This window comes from Loxodonta africana, chromosome 2, assembly GCF_030014295.1.
Source record: "Loxodonta africana isolate mLoxAfr1 chromosome 2, mLoxAfr1.hap2, whole genome shotgun sequence".
NCBI lineage: Eukaryota > Metazoa > Chordata > Mammalia > Proboscidea > Elephantidae > Loxodonta > Loxodonta africana.
Genome location: NC_087343.1, coordinates 123,966,177 through 123,983,818, shown reverse-complemented (window position 1 = coordinate 123,983,818; position 17,642 = coordinate 123,966,177). Strand labels below are relative to the sequence as shown.

The following is a 17,642-nucleotide window of genomic DNA, read 5'->3' as shown; positions in this document are numbered from 1 at the left end:
TGGGTTGTAATTGGAGAGCATGGGCGTATGGATGGGGTTTATTCTAGGCAGTCTTTCCATGTTTCAATTTTAATTTCTTGTCAGAGTTGCAGGCTTTTATTTAGGAGGGTCTTTATCCCAAAGCTTTGTTTATCATTTATTATTTAATTCAAGTATTTATTGTGCCAGGTCCTTTCCTAGGTACTTGGGGCTATGGAAATAAACAAATCAGACAAAAACCATGCCCTCAGGTTGGATTGGATCCTAATTTTGTGGACGTGAGTAATAAAGTAAACACAGTAAACAAAGTAAAACATTTAGTATGCAAGATGGTAAAATAACTACCAGCAGTTTCCTTTATGGAGGGGCAGTATGGGTTATGGTGAGCTATATCCATTTGCTTCTGCACAGGTAATTGTCTCAAGTTTAGTTGATGGTTACAACATATTTACATGGTGGTTTTCTACCTCCGAGTATGGTGTCGGGCAAGCGTGTTACAAAGCTACAAGTGACATTCAAGTTATTTGCTTCTAAAACTAGCTTCCCTTAGTATCCACTTGAGGTACTGTTGCGTTGGTGTTGTGAGGTGTTGTTTATTTTAGGCTTTTTGGATGTGAAGAAATGTTGTAAGTCTAGAGTTTTCTTGCAGGTGAGATATATGGAGGAAGAACGAAATTTTACCACTGAGCAAGTGACTGCCATGCTCTTGTCCAAACTGAAAGAGACAGCAGAGAATGTTCTCAAGAAGCCTGTTGTTGATTGTGTAATTTCGGTGAGTTTGATTGCTACATGTTATTTGGGACTTGATGGGTTAACAATACATTGATTATTGCTAAAAAGTAAACCTAATGTTTTATAAAGTTAATACAGTCCCAGCGTTCAAAATCGAATGTATAGAAGGGTATAGAAACCTCAGTTCACTGCTACCTAGTAAGTAGTGCCATCCAATTTTTCCTTCCCAGAGGTTACCAGTTTTACCACTTTATTGTGGGTCCTTCCAGAGGTTTTTATGAACCCAAGCAAATATGTATAGGTCCTTTTTCTCTTAACAAATATTGGACAGTTTATGTACTTATTCCATAGCAGTACCTAAAGAAGTGCTTCATTCTTTTTAGCGGCTGTATAGTATTCCAGTTTATGCGTGTCATATAATCTCTTTAACCAATATCTCCCCGTTGGTTTTTATTATGAAGAATGCTGCAGTGAATAACCTTCAAAAAATATTTTCTGCTGTGTGATTAAATTCGTAAGCTTTATAGGATAAATTCCTAGAAGTGTAATTGCTGGGGCAAAGGATATATGTGTTTGTAATTTTAACAGCTATTGCTTAGTTTATACTTCCACCAACAATGCATGAAAGGGCTTGTTCCACCACAACCTCGCGGGTATGTGACTTTAATTTTTTGTTTTTTAGGTGAAATTCAAGTTTTTTTTTTTTTTTTTAATGAAAATATGTATGTAACACAATGTTCGAAAACTTCGGCAATATTCACATGTACAGTTCGTTGACATTGTGTTCATCATGTTCAACCATGACTCTTACCGTTTCCAAATTATAACATCATCCTTAATAAAAGAAGCTTGGTGTCCCCTAAGCATTGAGTCCTCTTTGCCCCTGCCCTCCCACTCACCCTGGATAACTGCTAATAAGCTTTAGTTTCTGTACACTATTCTAGAAATTTTATATAAGTGGAAACATATAGTATTTGTGCTTTTGTGACTGACTTATTTCACTCAGCATGGTGCTTTCAAGGTTCATTCATGTTTTTCTTTATGGCTGAGTAATATTATGTTGTATGTTTGTACCACATTTTGTTTATCTGTTCATCTGTTGATGGACATTTTAGGCTGTGTCTACTTTTTGGCTACTGTGAATAATATGATAATGAACATTGCTGTACAAGTATCTTTTGGGGTTCCTGCTTTCAATTCTGTTGGGTATGTAGCTAGATTTGGGATTGCTGGGTCTTATAAGTAGCCCTGTATTTAAGTTGACCATCTTTTTTATTTAAAAGCCATTTGTATTTCCTTTTTTGGGAAATGTTTCTGTCTTTTGCTCATTTTTATTTTTAGTCTGTAGTCTTCATTTTGATTTGTAGTTGCTGTTCCTTAAAGTAGGGAGATGAACTCTTTATCCTTTTATGATGTGATTTTTCCCATTTGGTCATTAGAATTTTTTTTTTATGCAGTTTGATATATTAATCCTTTTTTTTTTTGGCTTGTGGTTTTGTTATTTAGAAAGGCCTTCCCTATGATGATAAAGATTCTCTTTCATCCTGATGTTTTTAGGGTTTTATTTTGTATGTTTAAACCTTTAATTTGAGATATATATTTTATAAGCTGTGAGATGAGGATGAAACTTAATTTTTTTCTGTATGACTATCCATTTGTCCCAGTGCTACTGCTGGATATTCAGATTTTTCCTACTGGTTTGAATTTCATTGGTAGTTGTGTTGGTCATCTAGTGCTGCCATAATAGAAATACCACAAGTGGATGGCTTTAGCAAAGAGAAGTTTATTCTCTCACAGTCTAGTAGGTTACAAGTCCAAATTCATGATGTCAGCTCCAGGGGAAGGCTTTCTCATTCTTTCGGCTTTGGAGCACAGTCTTTGTCCTCAGTCTTCCCATGGCTGAGGAGCTTCTCAGGTGCAGGGACCCCGGGTCCAAAGGACACACTCTGTTCCTGGTCCTGCTTTCTTGGTGGTATGAGGTCCCCAACTCTCTGCTTGCTTCCCTTGCATTTAATCTCTTGTAAGATAAAAGGTGGTGCATGCCACACCCCAGGGAAAATCCCTTTATATTGGATGAGGGATGTGGCCTGAGCAAGGGTGTTATATCCCACCCTAATCCTCTTTAACCACAGGCAGAGATTATGATTTATAATACGTAGGAAAGTCACAAGATGGAGGACAACCACACATGGCCTAACCAAGTTGATAATATCTTTGGGGAACACAATTCAATCCATTACAATCATACAGAGAATAATTCCTGAGTTTTTTGAGGGGATTTCTGGATTTTACTGTTTTAACCATTTGTTGTTAAGTACATTAGAAAAAAAAATTGAGTTTTTGGTGAAAGTTTACACAGCAAATGAGGTACCCATTTAACAGTTTCTATACAAATTATTCAGTTACATTAATTACATTTTTTACAGTGAGTGAACATTCTGTTCTGGTTGTCACATGAGTTTTTTTTCCTTCTAGATTTTATTTATTTTGTTGTTGAGAATGTACACAGCAAAATATATACCAGTTCCTACACATACAATTCAGTGATACTAATTGCTTTCTCTGAGTTGTACAACCAATCCCACCTTTCGTTTCTGAGTTGTTTCTCCCCCATTAACATAAATTCACTGCCTCCTAAGGTTCCTAGCTAGTCTTTCTAGTTGCTGCATTTGATTTGATCCTATATAGATAGTTCTTAAAAGAACGAAAAGCTCAGGGCAGACTTTTTTTTTTTTTTTACTAGTTAGGCTAAACCGTTATTTGGTCTTAAGAAGACTTGAGGGGATTTTTTTGCCTTAAGTTTTAAAGGTTATCTCAGGGCAGTAGTTTCAGAGGTTCACCCAACCTTCATGGCTCCAGGAAATCTGGAGTCCTTGAGAATTTGAAATTCTTTTCTGCATTTTCCCCCTTTTGATCAGGATTCTTCTTTAGAATTTTGAATCAAAATGTTCAGTAATGGTAGCTGGGCACCATCCAGTTCTTCTGGTCTCATGGCAAAGGAGGCAGTTGTTCATGGAGGCAATTAGCTGCATGGTCCATATCTTTCTCCTCTTCCTGACTTGCTCCAGGTGAATAGAGTCCAATATTGCCTTGGATGGCCGCTTGCAAGCTGTTAAGACCCCAGGCCAGTACACAACAAACTAGGAGATAGGATAGAGACACTAAACATGTTTTTAGGCTAATTATCTGGGATGTCGCATGAAACCATGACTCTAAACCTCTAAACCAAGGAACCAAATCCCATGCAGTGTTTGATTGTACATAAGCAGCCTCAACAGCTACTCTTTTTTTTGGGTTGTTGTCGTAAACGTATCTATCACAAACTTTGCCCAATTCAACGTTTTGCAGGTGTAGAACTAGTTGACAGTGATTATAATAACCAGTTGTGCAACCCTGCCCTTAAAGCGATTTTTCCAGCACCGTTAACTCCCGTTTCCCCCTCCCTCCTGCCCCTGCTAACCACTAATAAACTTTGTTCTCTATACATTTGGGTTCTCTTGTCTTTTTATGTAAGTGAGGTCATAGAGTATTCATCCTTTTGTGATTGGTTTATTTCACTCAGCCTAATGTCTTAAAGTTCCATCCATACTGTAGCATATATTAAGACTTCATTTCTCCTACTGGCTGAGTAGTATTCCATTGTATATATGTACCACATTTTGCTTATCTGCTCATCTGTGGATGGGCATTTAGATTTTTTCCACCTTTTGGCTATTGTGAATAATACTGCAGTGAACATTGGTGTATACGTCGTCTCTTTCTGAATCTCTGCTTTCAAGTCTTGAGTGTATACCTAGGAGTGGTATTGCTGGATCATATGGTAGTTCTATTTTGACTTTTTTGAGGACACAAGTACATTTTGAATGAGGAAATTTCGTAATAGAGTAAACTTCCAAAATTTTCTTTAGGTTCCATGTTTCTACACTGATGCAGAAAGACGATCAGTGATGGACGCAACACAGATCGCTGGTCTCAATTGTCTGCGATTAATGAATGAAACTACTGCAGGTAAGAGGGACTATTTTTCCGTTTTTTTACTTGCTCAAAGGATCTGTAATCTTAAAACACTAGAGTTTTTTGCTCATTGTTTTGTTTGAAGTACTGTCATCCTCGCTTACCGCCTGTGTGTCACAGTGTCTTTGGATACTGTGTTACTTATGAAGAATTAATCTCATCAGGACCTTTTCTGAACCCTCGTCATACTTACTTTGGTGTTTAATCCTGTGCTTGTTTAGAAGTAGACACATTTATTGTGTGTGGGACAGTGCTTTGGTTTAAAGATTGGGCTTCTCTCTGACTCACAGAGAAATGGGGGGGCATAAAGCAGCACATCATGGACGGGATATATGGGAATTTTGAGATGGCACAGGGATAGAAGGCAACTGGGAAAATATTTGGCAAGTGTGGGAATTAGTATGGGAACGATTGCCAAGGTCCATTGGAAACTAAAGCAGCATAAAGGAGTGCCAGCATTAAGCTCTGTGCAGCTGCATGCTCTTCATGGCTAGGCTATGCGAAGGCTGTAAACCTCTGCCTAGAACACAGTGCGTAATGCAGTCCCGTTCCCTCGACACAAAACTTCATTTTTCCCACTTAAATGAACTTGAAATTTACTGCTTAAATGATACTGTTACGTTAAATCTCCTTTTTTTTCTTGTGTAGTTGCTCTCGCATATGGAATTTACAAACAAGATCTTCCTGCCTTAGAAGAGAAACCAAGAAATGTAGTTTTTGTAGACATGGGGCATTCTGCTTACCAAGTTTCTGTATGTGCATTTAATAGAGGAAAGCTGAAAGTAAGTATACATCTTCCTGAACACTATTCAAGGTGTAGTAATTAGAATCTTTGAGAGACGGCGTAAATAACTGGTTAAATAATTTTGTTTCACTGATGGAAATTTGTCGAGCCATTTGAATTAGAAATTAGGTATTGTAGAGGCAGAGTGAATTTATCGAGAGGTGGCATGGTATGAAGCAAAGACCATAGACCTTGAAGAAAAAGCTCTTAAGCTCCCTGAGCCTCATTTTTCTTGTCTGTAATATGGGGAAAATAATGCTTACTTTCAGTCTTGTCAGGAGGACTCTCACATATAGTCAGTCCCTTGGTATATTTTACACTGAGGATCGAGGGGATCAGAAAGGAGCTCTCCTCAGGTTGGAGGGACCAGGACTTGGGTGGCCAAAAGAAACCAGTTTAGGAGTGATAGTCCAAATTCCTGGAAAACTTAAAGCTCTGGAAAATTTTCTGGAAGCAGTTTTGTATACAGAGAAGTCTAGACTTGGAAGGGCGGGGAGGGGTCAGAGGATGATCACAGTCGTAGTTGACAGTGTTGGTTTGTAATAGTTCTACAATGGATTATAAAATCAGTTCTCTGTCTAGCTGGATTACTTTATCCAGAATTTGCTTAAGAACTAAGGGTTTTTCGAGTGTTTAATTATTTGAGTTGTATATCAAGATTGTTGGTGACAAGGTCTAAATGGACTTTTTCCCCCTGTTAGTAAGAATAGACTGTTCCCAGCTAAGTATTTGGTAGGTTTAGAAGGCTTCTTGAGATTATTTGTTGTAGTCCTGTTTCTTTGAAAGCAGACTTGGTTCTGTTTTATATTCGTGCTGGTTTGCTTCTAGTGCTTTTTTTCTTTTTTACAAAAAGAAAGCAAATCTTTGGAATATTTGGAAAATGAGAGATTTGTGATTTTTATAGGTTTAAGTGATGGAGCATGTGTAATTATTAGTGTTTAAAGTTTAATCATTAATAGATTTTTTCCTAAAATCCATTTTATATTTTTGCTTTTTTAAAAAGAAGATACTGGCCATGATTTGACCGTGGCTTTGGGCCAGAATGATGTGTGCTAATGACCGTCTGCTTCTGTTTTCCTGAATTGTCCTTCACTGTCAGGTGTCAGCTGTCAGTTTTCCAATCTTCCTGATTACTTTTAAATGTAATTAATAAAAATATTTATTTTAAAACTATTCTCCAAACTTGGGAAGCATGTAAATATGAAGAAAAAATACCCATAACCTTACCGCTCTTAATATTTTCATGTATTTCATTCCAGTCTTTTGAGAAAACAGAATTGAAATCACAGTATAAGGCTCTGTGCTGTTTTTCTGTAGCTAACAGAATAAAATTTCCCCATGACACTTAACATTCTCTGAAGACGTTGTTTTACTGTTTTTTTCCCCTCATAAGAATGTTCTCACATACTTATTTTATCTCCTGTAACTAAATCTGATTAGTTCTGGTTTGTGTCTAATTCGCTAGAAAACTGATAAGGCAAGGTAGACATGCGTGTTAACAGACCGACGTTGCAGTGAATGAAGGCCTCGGCATTCTCCCTGGAAGCGAACTGCACAGACCCAGGGCCTTGGCGTTATTCACAGTTTTATGATGGCAGTAAGACTAGTACAGTGCTTGTGACATATTAGCATGTTTTGGTTTTCTCTGGTGTTGAGTATTTCGAGATTGGTATACATGTTTTGTAGTTGATTTGTTTCCTGTGAAGAGACTCTGAAACTTATGAATGTAGAATAGCTAAAGTGAATGAGAGAAAGGATGAAGTAAAGGATTTCAAAGATTTTGGAGTTAAGGAAACTTGGTTTTGATTTCTACTCTGACCACTTACTAGCTTTACGAACTGCAAATTTTCACATTTGTCTCGGCCTGTAGCATCATCTGTAAATTGAGAATTATAGTGTCAACTTTTATAGTGTGCTTATAGCAAACATTAAATGATGTGTACATCTTTAACCTTAATGTTCTCTTTTTTTAAATTAACAATTTACCGGTTAAATTTACATTGTGATTAATTATTAAATTGATAGATTAATTGTTGGATTGCCATTTCTTTCTCAGGTTCTGGCCACTGCATTTAACACAACACTGGGAGGCAGAAAATTTGATGAGGTGTTAGTAAATCACTTCTGTGAAGAATTTGGGAAGAAATATAAGCTAGACATAAAGTCCAAAATCCGAGCTTTATTACGCCTGTCTCAGGAGTGTGAGAAACTCAAGAAATTGATGAGCGCAAATGCTTCGGACCTCCCTTTGAACATTGAATGTTTTATGAATGATGTTGATGTATCTGGAACTATGAATCGGTAAATCTATTCATAATTTGATGTTACAACAGACTGAATTGTGATTTTGTCTCCATGTACCTCAACCTTAATTAACTAATTGTTGAAACTGTCATAGTTATTATGTGATAATTGCAGTTCTGTAAGAAGAAATTACAGCCCATTCAGGATCCTGGATAGTTACATATTTTTTGTGTAAAAGTTGGATTATTTTAATAATGTAGATTAATGTTTTGTTCTGATTAATCAAATACTAATTTTTTCTGATTAGTTCAGTATTCCAGGAAGTTGTAGTTTTTTACACATGTGTGTATTATACATTAGTTACCAGTTTTCATAAAATAGGATAGAGTGCTTTAATGTAGAATTAAATTGAATTAGACTTAGCCCCTGATTCAGAAATTTATTTTTGAGTGGTTTAGGATTACTTGAGGGCAACAGGTTTTTGTACAGTGCTGTAAGAATTCTGGGTAATTGACATTTCAGGGCTATCCTCAGAAATATCCAGAATGTCATTGGTGCCTGGTTGGGTTGCTTGGATGATGGAAGTAAGATGTGCTTTTGACTGTGAACTCTACTGGTAGGATTGAATCAAGACTTGATAGCTTGTTTGGGGGAAGTTTGACCTAAGCTTATCATCAGAGAATTGAAATGGCACTTACTGTTGCCTAGTAACGAAATTTGTAGCCTCTTTGTCCTATTTGAATGTAGTCATTTTCTTTTTTACTAAGCAGCAGGGGTGCGTGTGTTTGTGTGTATGTGTTACAGGTGTTGGGGGTAGGTGCACATCAGTGTGTGTTTCAGAAATTATTAGTGAAGTGCTGTGCAATTAATAAGACTTAAATAGTTACTTGGAAGTAGTTTGTTTAGACTTTTTCAAAACTGGAAATAGTTTAAAAAATTTATTTGCTTGTGCACTTCCTGTTTTTGTGCAGTTGACTGTATCTACATTGTCAGAGCATATAACCCTATTATGTACACACACATCTGTGTGTGTACAGATGCAGCCCTACTAGATAGAAACATCCAAACCAAAACCAAACCCGTTGCTGTTGTCGATTCCGACTCATAGTGACACTACAGGACAGAGCAGAACTGCTTCATAGGGTTTCCAAGGGTATAAATTTTTACTGACGCAGACCAGTGTATCTTTCTCCCGTCGAGCAGCCCGTGGGTTCAGTTAGCAGTCAAGCGCTTCAGCTACTGTGCCACCAGGGATCCTAGATACATACATAAAAAAAAACGAACCTGTTGCCATTGAATCGATTCCGACTCATAGCGGCCCTATGGGAGAGTAGAACTGCTCTGTAGGGTTTTTAAAGAGCACAGCTGGTAGATTTGAACTACCACAGTTTTGGTTAGTAGCCAGGCTCTTAACACTACGGCACCAGGGCTCCAGGTATATACATTAAGAACAAAAAAAACAACAAAAACCAAACTTATTGCCGTTGAGTCAATTCTGACTCATAGCAGCCCTGTAGGGCAGAGAGGACTGCCCAACAGGGTTTCCGAGAAGTGGCTGGTGAGTATGAACTGCCTACCTTTTGGTTAGCAGTTTTGCTCACTGTAGCTCTTAACCACTGCGCCACCAGGGCTCCAGATACATACGTACATACATGTATATTTCTAGAACGTTTTTATCACCCTTCCGAGTAACCCTGTACTGAATTCAGAGCATATAACCCTACTACATATGTATGTAATTTCACAGCTTTTTTCTTTTTTTAATTGCAAGTAAATTTTCTTGAATTATATTGTGTAGTATTTATTTTGTTCTTAGCTTTGGTTGTCTTCATTGAGAGCTCCTATATAAGTATGTTGAATCGTCTTTTCCTGTCTTTGCCATTTTCTCTCCAGTCTTTAAGGCTGTTTATCTATTGGGTTTGTTTGCTGTTGTGTGCTTCTTAGGTTAGCTTTTTCCTCTGATGTATGTTCTTTTATTTCTAATTTATTTCTGAGTTTTTCTAATTTTCATTTGTTGCTGTTTCATTTTATGCATCATTTTACGTACCATAAAATTAACTATCTTAAAGTTTGCCATTGGTGGTTTTTAGTATATTCACAAGGTTGTGCAGTATCACCACTATCTAATTCTAGAATGTGTTCATCACATCACCAAGAAGCCCTGTACCCATTAGCAGTCACTGCATTTTTCCCAACCCCCAGGCAACTACCAGTCTACTTTTTGCCTCCGTGGATTTGCGTTGTCTTTTACTCATAGGTGAAATAATTTTTCCTATATCTTTAGAGGGGAAGTGTGATTTAAAGAGTTTTTCTGATTTCACTGCTTCAGAGAACTTCTCGTAAATGAAATCATACGATCTGTAGTTTTTTCTGAGTCTTCTTTTACTTAGCATAATATTTTTGAGGTTCATCCAATTTCATAAATCATTTGTTCCCTTTGTGTTGCCAACTAGTATGCCATTATAGATTCGTTATTTTCTTCTATTGATCGACACTGGCTCTTTGCAATTTTGGCCTGTTAGGAATAAAACTGTCATTGTAGCCTCCCATCAACATGTAAAAGTTCTGATTGTTCCATATCCTCTCCAGTATTTGGTATTAAACAACAAAATACAAACCCACTGGCATTGTCTTGATTGCGACCGTAACGACCTTATAGGACAGAGTAGAACTGCCCCATAGGGTTTCCAAGGAGCGGCTGGTGGATTTGAACTGCCAACATTTTGGTTAGTAGCTGAGCTCTTAACCACTGTGTTAGCAGCCTTTAATTTTTGCCATTTTGGTGCATTTTACACCTCTACTATTTTTTTTTTTAATAGAGATATAATTCACTCCACCCCCTCCCCTTGCCCTTAGGCAGCCACTAAACTGCTTTCTGCCTATATGCATTTACGTTTTCTGAACATTTCATATAAATGGAGCAACACAATGTATGATCTTTGGTTACTGGCTTTTTTCACCTAGCGTGTTTTTAAGGTTTGTTTTACAGCTTGTATTAGTGCTTTTTATTGCTGAAAACAGTTAATGAACATTTGTACTATTTCCACCTTTTGGCTATTATGAATAATACACCTTTGAGCTTTACGTACAAGTTGTTGTACTGTGTTTTTCTCTCTCGGGCATATACCTAGAATTGGAATTGCTGGGTCACAGGTGGTACAAACAGTCTATTCTTGACTACCGTTTTAAAGGTTGATGGTTCAAACTTACCTAGTGGTACCGCTGAAGGAAGGTATGATGATCTGCTTCTGTAAAGATTGTTGTTTTCATTTTGTGCTGTTGAGTGGATTCCAACTTATAAAAATCCAGGAAAACCAAACCCATTGCTGTGGAGTCAGTTCTGACTCATAGCGACCTTGCAGGACAGAAAAGAACTGCCCCATAGAGTTTCCAAGGAGTGGCTGGTGGATTGAAGTGCCGACCTTTTGGTTCATTCTTAACCACTGTACCACCAGGGCTCCAAGAACATAAGATAGAGTAGAATTGTCCTGTAGGGTTTTCTAGGCTTTAATCTTTACAGGAACAGATTGCCAGGCCTTTTCTCCCAAAGATCCTCTGGGTGGGTTTGTACTGTTGACCGTTTGGTTAGCAGCCAAGTGCTTAACCATTGTGCCACTGGGACTCTCCCTGTAAAGATAACAGCCAAGAAAAACTCTGTAGAGCAGTTCTACTGTGTAACACATGGGGTTGCTGTGAGTTGGAATCAGCTCGACAGCAATGGTACGGTAACTCAACGTTTAACATTTTGAGGACTGCCAGAGGTTTGTCCAAAGTGGTTATACAATTTTCCATTCTCATGAGTGGTGTTTGAGGGTTATGATTTCTCCACACTCTTGCTTTGATGTTGTATCTGTTCCACACAAAAATGGAATGTGATTCAACCTTTTTTTTTTTTTTTTTTAAATAGAGGCAAATTTCTGGAGATGTGTGATGATCTCTTAGCTAGAGTGGAGCCACCACTTCGTAGTGTTTTGGAACAAGCCAGTAAGTATGTTTATGGTTGAATTGTTTGTGTATGTCATACTCTTTGGAAAAGATTAATTACATTTTTCCAAGCAGTTATATTTTTGGTGCTATATTATGCTTCTTCATCTTCCCCCTGCAAGCCTCCCTTCCCCCAAGTAAGTTTTTGATAGTGTCCAGGGAAATCTAAAAGTTTTTCCAAGAAACCTAACTCAGACACAAAGATGGATATGAACTTGTTTTATGGTGGTAGAAATTGTCTTTTGCAATGCTGATGGTTATTCCTGTAAGCTTTTCCGTCAGTGACTCCTTAATGTGCTTGGTGGAGCACTGGAGTGGGTAGCTGTGCATCTGGACACCTCTTTTCTCTTTTATGCCAGCTCAGGGGTAACCCATTATTTTGAGGCCTTATTGCTTTCCTTTTGGCTACCCTACTTGTATACATTTGGTCAGGCCAGCTGTTGGTGTTTAAACTACTGTATTTTTTGCAAATAGCGTGCCTGTGTAAATAAGGCGCACACACACATGTGATGTGCGGAAATGACGAAATTATATAAAAAAGTCTTGGCACAGCGTGCCCATGCATATACTGCATGTCTCGTTAGATTTCCAGAAGTGAATTTCGGCCTCATTCATTCACTCTCATTTGGTAGTGAAAAATGTTACTTTTGACCATGTTTGTGTGATAAAGCTATAAGCCATGGTCAAGAAGTCATGGATCAAGTTTGGTAATTCTCCAGTAATTGGAAAATAAATAGTTGAAACTGTGGGTTTGTTTCTGTTAAATTGATAACTGTACCCCTGTCACTTTTGAGTCATCATTCGGAACCTTCATGTGCTATCACTTGGAAGAGTAAACAAAGTGAAGCCTGCGTTGGAGTAAATGGTGTTGAGTAGCTATCAATAGGAGTCTTCGAATTCAGTCATCTTCTGATTCTGTCTTTTAATTGGAGGAGTAAACAAAGCAGAAGTGATACATGATTGCTCTTGGCTCAGCTGTTGAATTATGAAACCTTATCAGATCATCTCAAGTGAAACCATTAAGCTACGTTAGGTCTGCTTATTTCATAGTCAGTTATGTCTTACTAATGCCAGTACCTTTGATCATTGATCATCAGTCACCTAGGTTGTGTACACCTCTCATTTAAAATTTGCAATCTGTTGACTGGAACCAGCCAGTTACTGATTATATTGTGCAGATCTTTTCAGTTTATACATCTAAATCTTAGAACCCTTTAGGATCATGGCAGGAATTAAATGCAAGCGCTACATCGTAGACTTCAAACTGAAAGTCATTATGAGGGCAGAAGAAACAAGCAACAGAGCTGCAGGGAGAGAGTTCGAGGTTGGAGGGTTGTCCATTTACAAATGGAGAAAGGAGAAAAAGGAGCTGGAGAAAATGAATCCACGAAAATGCACATGTTGTGGACCCAAAGTGAAGTGGCCAGAGTTGGAGAACAACTTGAAAAAGTGGATTATTTCTTGAAGGGAACAAAATCAAACTGTCTGTACTGTCTAATTCAGATCAAAGCGAAGCTTCTGGCAAATGAAAGAGGAATCCCAGATTTGAAGGCGGGTTTCATCTGAAAAGGAATGGCCTTTCTGTGAGACTGAGAACCACTGATGAGGATAAGAATAAAATAAAATGGCCTATTTTAAGATGAAAGCACCATTTCTCTTAGTCACTTTTATTTGTTGATTTTAGAGACATTGATTATCAAAAATTAATTTCAGTTTAAGATTTATGAAAGCAATAAAATATAAACTGCATCTTGTTCCTGTAGTTTGAGGTCTAGGATCATTTCTTAGTAATTTCTAACTGTGCGTTTACACTTTTTGATTTCAACACGACATCCCGTTTTGATCATGAGCCTGTTCAGTTCACCATTGGTGGCACTTGGTTTAGGAAAATACCTACTTTAAATGAAGTTTCCGTGAGATCAGTTTTATCACAGTAACATTAAATCTGTCAGACAGAAAAAGAAATTGGAAGTCAGCAAAATGTAAAAGAAATACTGATAACGGGCACTAATGAAAACAGTGCGTAGGTAGGGGGATTGCGTGGTTTGCCCAAAAGAAAAAAAGTATCATGAGCACTATTTGCATAAAAATATGGTATTCCTTATGTGGGACTGTTTGAGAGAATGCAGGACCTGTACAGTACAGGGCATTTAAGAATTCCTGACCCTTACCTACTAAATTCCGACATTCTTGTGCCACCCTACTTCCATTATCAGGAGAATCAAAACACAGCTGAATGTCTCCAGATTGTGTGTGAGTGCATGCGTGCGTGGGCGGGCATGGGGGAGATAAGATGGTGGAGGAATTACTCCCCCACCTCTGAGTTATTACAGATGCTGTTGCTCCATTTTATTTTGATATAGTAAAGATTCTTTTAATCTGAACGTCTAATTGTTTTAAAATAGAGTTAAAGAAAGAGGATATTTATGCAGTAGAGATTGTTGGTGGTGCTACACGAATCCCTGCAGTAAAAGAAAAGATCAGCAAATTCTTTGGTAAAGAACTTAGCACAACATTAAATGCCGATGAAGCTGTTACTCGAGGCTGTGCATTGCAGGTAAGTTTTATTTATTTTACAGGTAGCCATGTATGGGTCATTGTAATAGGATGCCAGTGGTTTATGTATCCAATTAATAACCTGAGATTACCTCAGGGTGTTCTCAAGATGTAAGATTCTGAAACTTGTTTTAGAATTGATGGTCGTAAAAGGAGTTGCACTCTGTTACATATAGAAAGATAAATTCATTAACTAGGAAAATGGATTAACCCTAAGCCTGAAATACTACCAGAATTTGGCAGATTACCTGTTGTCTGTGTATGTGAAAATAGTATTGTGCATCAGTTAAACAAGCGCTCAGGTTTATGGAAAAATAAAGAATAACTAGATAAGACAGACAATTTAACATAGATGTTCGTAGAACTGTTTATTTAGACAACAGTAAATTATCAATGTAACTATTTACGGAAGACCATTCATAATGGTTGTCTGAAATTGTCATTTCTAGGTCTAGTGATACTATCAGTTCATAATGTCTGTACTTATTAAATTGAATTTTAACGAATTACTGTTCTAGTGTGCAATATTATCGCCTGCTTTCAAAGTCAGAGAATTTTCTATTACTGATGTAGTACCATATCCAATATCTCTGAGATGGAATTCTCCAGCTGAAGAAGGGTCAAGGTAATACACTTATTAATAATTTTTTACTTAGGATTAACTCAGTGTTAGTCTGAGCAATATGTATGTGGTTCAGCTTGCACAAATTTGTAATATTTTGTCATAGTGCATGAAGCAAAGTGTGTATTTTCATCTTCAGAATGCATAAATTTGTGTCCTTATTTAATTTGCTATACTTGATCTTGCTGAAGTCCTTGGTGCCTTTTATGTGCTGATTCAAGTGTGTGTGTGTGTGTATATATGTTTTTTTCTTTTTTTAACTGATTTTGTGTATATAAATTCTCAGAAACTCTGGTAATCTGGAATTAATGTCAGTTGGAAAGAGAAAAACTAGAGTTACACAGTAATTGGAAGCTTAGAATATATGGGAAAAAATGTTAGAATTATTCCAAATTTTTGTTTTTGTCCTTTTCCTTCAGTGACTGTGAAGTCTTTCCAAAAAATCATGCTGCTCCTTTCTCTAGAGTCCTCACCTTTTATAGAAAGGAACCTTTTACTCTTGAAGCTTACTATAGCTCCCCTCAGGATTTGCCCTATCCAGATCCTGCTATAGGTAAGTAAAGAACTGGGGAGGGGGAGACATATATGTACTTGGAGAACTGGGATAGCAGAAAGTGCAGACACAATATTTAGAGATGGATACTTGAGATCACAAAAAAAAAACCTCTTCCAATCTTGTTACCAGGTTCATAACCAGCTGATGGTCATTATTTTATTGGATCTCCCATTGTGTGGGCAGAGTTTCTCAGTTAATGCACATTGTGGGTCTACTTTGTGTAGAAGGTGGTGCTAGAACATTGTAAGGAGTTAAATTCAGTTCTGACCCTAGCATACCGTTGTAAGATGTATATTGCAAATTATTAGGGAGATGTGACATAGTAGTAATACATCATAGATTTTGGATCAGTGTGGACTGGAGTCTTTTATAGACTTTGAGAAACTCTTAAAATCTGCAAATACTCCCAGTTGAGAAGAGAGAGAAACCAGAGTTTCATACCTATAGACCAAGAACATGTAGGTAAATGAGAAGAGAGAGAAACCAGAGTTTCATACCTATAGACCAAGAACACGTAGGTAAATGAGAAGAGAGAGAAACCAGAGTTTCATAACTATAGACCAAGAACACGTAGGTAAAAGTATTAGGAATATCCTGAAAGGAACTTGGGAACTGTGGAAAGTTAACTTACTCTTTATTTACTCATTTGTAAAATGGAAATGTTAATTGCACAGTTGTGTGAATTAAAAACGTAAGTAAAACCCTGGAGCAATAACTGGATCTAGAAATGGCAGTCTCCTGATAAATGACAGTGTGGATGCATTGGAGGTTTTCCAGCAGAGGAAAATGTGACTAATGTCTTTCAGGAGTTTATCTGGCAGTAGCATATAACGATCAATTGGAATAAAAAAGGACTAGGGGTTTACAACAATAAAATAAAACTAAAACAAAACTGAGTCTTTGTCTAGAAAGTTTTACCTATTCAGTTCAGCCTAAGTCTATTAAAGTTTTATTTTTCTTTAAAGATAGAAGGAATCTGTAAGAAAACTGTTCTGAGGCATCAAATTGAATTATAGTGTTTAGAGAGGAAAACAAGTTGTAGGTCGTCAATAAAGTGGAAGGATTTTTAGCATCAAAGGCATACATTAAAGTGCCAGTAAAACAGTTCACAGGCATTTTTCTGAAACCATCGGAAATGAGCAAATAGATTATGTACTAAGAGGCTCGTCACAGTATATTCTGTAATTACAAAATCACTGGAAACAACCCACATTTCTAAAAATAGGAATTCGTGAAATAAAAATTATTATGTGGCCATTAAATTATATTTTGAAAACTATTTACTGATATGGGAAAATGTGATATATATCATTAAGTGAAAAAAAAAAAGTTTATAATAAGTATGGTATAATGCAATTTTTGTAACAGTTTTTTGAAGTATAGTTCATATACCATGTAGTTCCCATTTGGAGTGTACAGTTCAGTGGTTTTTGGTATATTCCTGGACTTGTGCATCCATCACTTCAATTAATTTTGCAATACTTTTCATCACCCCAAAAAGGAGCCCGGTACCAATTGACAGTTACTCAGTATGATACAGTGTTTATTAAAATAAGTAGGTGTGGTATATCCATACAATGAAACATTCAGCAATAGGAAATACAGTGTTGATACATGTTACAACATCAGTGAAGCTTGGAAATGTGCTGAGTGAAAGAAGCCAGTCACAAAAGACCACATATTGTATGATTCCATGTACATGAAATGGCCAGAATAGGCAAATCTGTGGAGACAGAAGGTTGATGAGTGTTTACTTATGGCCGAGGTGCAGGGAGGTGATGGGGAAATGAGTGATCGTTACTGGGTGTGGGGTTGCTTTTTGGAGTAATGAAAAAGATGGTGGTGATGGCTGCACACACAGCCCTGTGGATATAGGAGACCAATGAATTGTATATTTTAAAATTGTGGATTGTATATTGTATCTCAATAAAGCTGGTATATAAAAAAAAAAAATGTAGGCGTACGTTGGAATTGACTCCATGGCAACTAATAGTAAGAACAGGTATACGCATAGAAACAAATCTGGAAAGACAATACTAAAAACGTTAACATCTCTGTGAAGGTATGATGATTTTGGTTTCTTCGTTTATTTTCTAATTTTTCTACGGTGATCACGTGCTATAATTGCATAGTAAAGATTACTTTTTTTTTTTTAAAGAAGGGACTGAAGG

At 37.1% G+C, this 17,642-nt stretch overlaps 1 protein-coding gene across 1 annotated transcript in view; it reads left to right on the top strand.

Moving 5' to 3' along the window:
- The window catches only part of HSPA4 (heat shock protein family A (Hsp70) member 4), a 48,826-nt gene that overhangs the window by 19,314 nt on the left and 11,870 nt on the right, over positions 1-17,642 (top strand). Inside the window, exons 4-11 of the mRNA XM_003405015.4 lie at positions 629-751; positions 4,620-4,719; positions 5,374-5,507; positions 7,566-7,810; positions 11,661-11,737; positions 14,143-14,294; positions 14,812-14,918; positions 15,335-15,468. Coding sequence (XP_003405063.1) covers positions 629-751; positions 4,620-4,719; positions 5,374-5,507; positions 7,566-7,810; positions 11,661-11,737; positions 14,143-14,294; positions 14,812-14,918; positions 15,335-15,468 — 1,072 coding nt within the window. The remainder of the gene's footprint in view (positions 1-628; positions 752-4,619; positions 4,720-5,373; positions 5,508-7,565; positions 7,811-11,660; positions 11,738-14,142; positions 14,295-14,811; positions 14,919-15,334; positions 15,469-17,642) is intronic.